At 45.7% G+C, this 4,060-nt stretch overlaps 1 protein-coding gene across 1 annotated transcript; it reads right to left on the reverse strand.

Annotated features, from left to right (window-relative positions):
* Window positions 1-210: 210 nt before the first annotated feature.
* Window positions 211-3,526, reverse strand: LOC129346525 (uncharacterized). The gene is made up of 4 exons (XM_055003868.1): window positions 3,274-3,526; window positions 3,091-3,165; window positions 2,190-2,276; window positions 211-769 (listed from the first exon to the last, which is right to left on the reverse strand). The coding sequence occupies exons 1-4, from the start codon at window positions 3,524-3,526 to the stop codon at window positions 306-308; spliced, it is 879 nt and encodes a 292-aa protein (XP_054859843.1). The 3' UTR covers window positions 211-305.
* Window positions 3,527-4,060: the final 534 nt, after the last annotated feature.

A 4,060-nucleotide genomic window follows, 5' to 3' on the forward strand; every position in this document is an offset into this window, starting at 1 on the left:
TGTATTGTCTGATGTTAAACATTCCTAAACTTTGGGGATTGCGTTGAAAAAAAAAAAGGGAGTCAACATTGGAAACGATTGGCCATCATCTTATACCCTGATGATTCCATTTGCTCCCAGAAAGTTAAGAATTTTAAAACAGACATACATGACTGGGGCGACAACTCCTGAACACACATTTATTTCAAATACAATAGATAAAGACCATTAAGGGGTCACCAGTGCAATGGAATCTGTCAAATGAACTTTGCTGCCAAAAACCATGATATGTGGCAAATAAGGAGGGCAACGCAGAACATAGCTCCTCAAAGCGTCAGCCTCTCCCTGGCTTTGCCAACACAGGAACGCCTCGCTGCTGCCTTCTTCGGGGTTGCCTGTGAGGCAGGTAGGGCGGTTTGCCCATAATCGTGTGTTGGGGGGATGATTTGACGCTGTTGGGCGAGCATCTGTCCCAATGACTTCAAAGTGTTCACAGCATCAGACATCACCGAAATGTTCTGTTTCCAGGCCTCGGCAAACTTCTCACTCTCCATTTTAGTGTGATCCAAGAATTCCCTCTGAATCTTGTTCTCATCAGCCTTCCAACTGCACAGCATCTCTCTGTCCGTTCGCCATTGGGAAACCTGGGCATTGTGCTCCTCTCGAGAACGGCGCATCATATCATCGGCTACTCCATAGAGTGCTGCGTTTCTGCGTCTCCTGTTTCTTAGTTGGAATAGTCTTGTTCCCGGTGAAACTTCTGCTAGGCATCTGTTATCTGCCCCGTCTGCTGTGGATGTAAGTCAGAGCAACAGATCAATAAATTGTTAACATCTCATGCATTATTCATAAATCTTATCCTGAAGAAAAGGATGCAACATGTTTTTTGGTTGGCCAGCAGCAGGCTTCATAGTTTGGGCTCTTCCCCAAGACTTCCAAAACCCACATAACAGATTTTGGCCTAATTCATCCCGTCGCCCCCGCCGAGGCCAATGGGTTGCACATTTTTTGATAACCATGCATGCACAAGCATCAAGGTTTTTCCATAACGGGAAGTCTTTTACAATGCCACTTGCCATATGGGTTGTGCAGAAATAACATGGAGGACATACTGGCAGCAGTCAAAGCTATTATGTTTAAAACTGCGTTAGTGAGAGAGACCAATTTATCTGCTTTAGATAGCGAGGAGACGTGCTGTTTCCGGATCTGCCTTTTACACCAATGCTGGCCAACGTTGCTCTTGCAATGTTCCACAGTGAGCACATTCTGACCATTTTCAATGTTATGCTAAATCAAAAATTTCCATGAAATCCTGACAACATCAGAACATATGTGGTGGGAGCAACCATTAAAGAGGATAGGTGGTCCAAGACGGTGTCTGGGTGTCCCTCAGAATTGATTTTTGGAAACGTGATTCATGTCAGTGCAGATCACATAAACAGTGTTGTCATTACCAATTGAGGGGTGCAAGGTGCGGTTCAATGTGCGCTGCAGATCTTTGAAACAAGCCAACAAATGCAATAAAAATTTCATTGACAAAAATCTCACGTGATAAATGGGAAATTTCAGCTAACAGTGGGAGAACACTACACTGTTCTGGGAAATTCCAATGCAGACTGTCAGGTAGCCGTAGATTGTCCCAAAATTTTTTTTTTCTAACCTATGCACCCTGCGTGGCCGATGAATTGCAACACACATGAAAATGTCATACGTTCCATTTGGTTCAGAATGGAGACTATGCATGCTGTTCACAGTGAAACAGGTGACAGATTTTATTGCACCAGGTGGGGTCTGGGTGAGCTCGGTGACACCTGGCGTGGGCTTCAGGGAACAAAATATTTGTTTTTTTTATTCATCTTGCAGGTAGGTCTGTGTCCATAGGAGGGTCACACGCCAAGGGGATATTAAGGTCTTGCTGTTGGGCTTACAGAAACTTACAGGGCAACTGCCTTGGAGGCCAACAGTCGCACACAAAGAATGGAGATTTTGGATATGTGACATAAAAGGAACGATTGTGAGGCACCCTCCGGCCTCCCAAGATGACTCTGCTCTCTCCTCCACTTCTCTCCCCCCCTCTATATTTGACCATGCTCTGTTTCATATGTCAGACAAAGATAACGTGATTCAGGAGAGCTTATGCCACTACGCAATTGTCTCTTCTCATAGGTGCAACTGGACTCTTTTAGATTCTGCAGATCAACTAAGCTTACCCGTGTTATAGCGTGAACGATGCCCCAGGGGAAGGTCTGAATCACTGTCGTCGTCCTCCATTGCGTTTGCACCTGTAGTGTCGTTTTCTGAAAATTTTATAGGATTAAAATGTGATTGGTTTGAAAAACACAGGGAAGTGATATAGATAAATACAATTCAAACATTCACTTCGCAGGCACTGTCTTCTGCGTTGTCCTCTTTTCTTATTTGTATCTGTGCCACTATCAATATATAAGAGATGATAGGAGCTGTAATGGGACGTCTGGTTTTTTTATGCACCACTATAATGACTAAGAGGTGGCCTTGAAAACCTGAAACAGATTTTGAATGTGCCCTCTGTCATCTACCCCTTATTCAGCCTTTTAGTGGGCCGGAATGTCTCACACAGAAAATTGCACCAGTCCATGCACCCATCCACGGTCTCATATTCCTGTGTTCATCTGTCCCTGAAGCTGGGCACTGGGTTTATATGCTTCGAGTGTAGAGATTGGAGTTCAAGTCAGGCATCCTTTAATGAAAAGGAGACTGATCAAAAATATATTTGAATCCAGAGCCAACTCCATCCATGCAATTTGGTGAATATAGAACGGATAAACCGTGGTGTTGCTTGCATGGGTGGGCTGGGCAGGAGTGAACAGTTGAACATTTGAAACCATAAGTCTAAGACAACCTCCACGGTGTGGCCGATGATGTAACATCATCCCCATAACTGACAGACCTCCAAAACATCCCATCACTGACAGACTTTCCCACATCTTGCAAACCTGAGGTCGTGCCCCTCTTTTCCCCTAGACCAGGCACTCTCATCTTGGCGTTCCCACTCTCGAGATGTCTTCAGCCTTTCCGGGGACTGTTTTTGGGTGGGCCAGCATTGGAGCAACCTGTCAAAAAAAAGCTCACCCTTGTCAGCAAGTCCATCTATGGTGCGGTCAAGATCCTCTTCACTGGCATCGGTGGATGATGACGAGTTCTGCGCTATAAACGGGAAATCAATAAAGGTGTTACGATTTCATAGACAGGGAAATTTGAAAAGGAAGAAAAATCATAGCTCTGAACTAGAATAATCAATGCTCCATCACTCACGTGCTGCCATGGGATTTGGAGAAGAGCACCACAGTGGTGCAGCATCTATCGTCTGCATGTCGTGCGAGAAGAGTTCCTCCGATCCCTCCATCACTTCCCTGGGGGCGCTTATCTGCGGGGGTCCTTGGGCAAAAGAAATGCTTCGCGCTATCCGTTTAGGTTTAACACTTGCGTCCCCTCTTAGAATACTGTCCAGCTCACGAAAAAAAGGACATGTAATGGGGCCGTTTCCAGAAGTGGAATTGTGTGCCATGACGCGCTTGTACTCCAACCGCATACTTTTTGTTTTGTTCCTGCATTCCAGTGCAGTGCGCCGATGACCACGCGAGGACATCATTTTGGAAATTTTTTCAAAGTTGTCTAAGTTCCTGTGGGAGCTTCTAAGGGCTTCCTGTATCTTGTCCTCCCCCCAGAAAGAAAGGAGGTCCAATACCTCTTTTTCCCTCCATGTCGCTGATCGTGGAGCCACAGGAGCAGTGGCCGACATTTTCAAAAAACAATTGTTTTTGATGGTGTCCGCAGATCAGAGTGTCGGTCGCTCTTCTCTCCCCACGTCTGCAAGAAAGCAAATGGAGGGCAGTCCACTGCACCGTGATCCGTCGACCAAGCACTGTTCTCCCGCCGGAAATCCAAGCCGTTAATTGCGCATGCGCTGCAGCCACCACCCGTTCCTTTGCCTAATTAATTTTAATGTGACAAAATAACGCTATGACGAATTTTCGTGGATGCATTGGCACGCCAGGAAGATGTTTCGTTAAAAGGACTGCAATGCGATGTGAAAAGTGAA

Source organism: Eublepharis macularius, chromosome 19 (genome assembly GCF_028583425.1).
Source record: "Eublepharis macularius isolate TG4126 chromosome 19, MPM_Emac_v1.0, whole genome shotgun sequence".
Classification (NCBI taxonomy): Eukaryota; Metazoa; Chordata; class Lepidosauria; order Squamata; family Eublepharidae; genus Eublepharis; species Eublepharis macularius.

Bases quoted from the DNA above. Each gene is read 5' to 3' on its own strand.
- LOC129346525 (XM_055003868.1), bottom strand. From the start codon at position 3,526: ATGGCACACAATTCCACTTCTGGAAACGGCCCCATTACATGTCCTTTT. The intron at 3,166-3,273 runs GTGAGTGATGGA...TCCCGTTTATAG, and splicing joins TCCAAATCCCATGGCAGCAC to CGCAGAACTCGTCATCATCC. The intron at 770-2,189 runs GTAAGCTTAGTT...TTACATCCACAG, and splicing joins TCGTTCACGCTATAACACGG to CAGACGGGGCAGATAACAGA.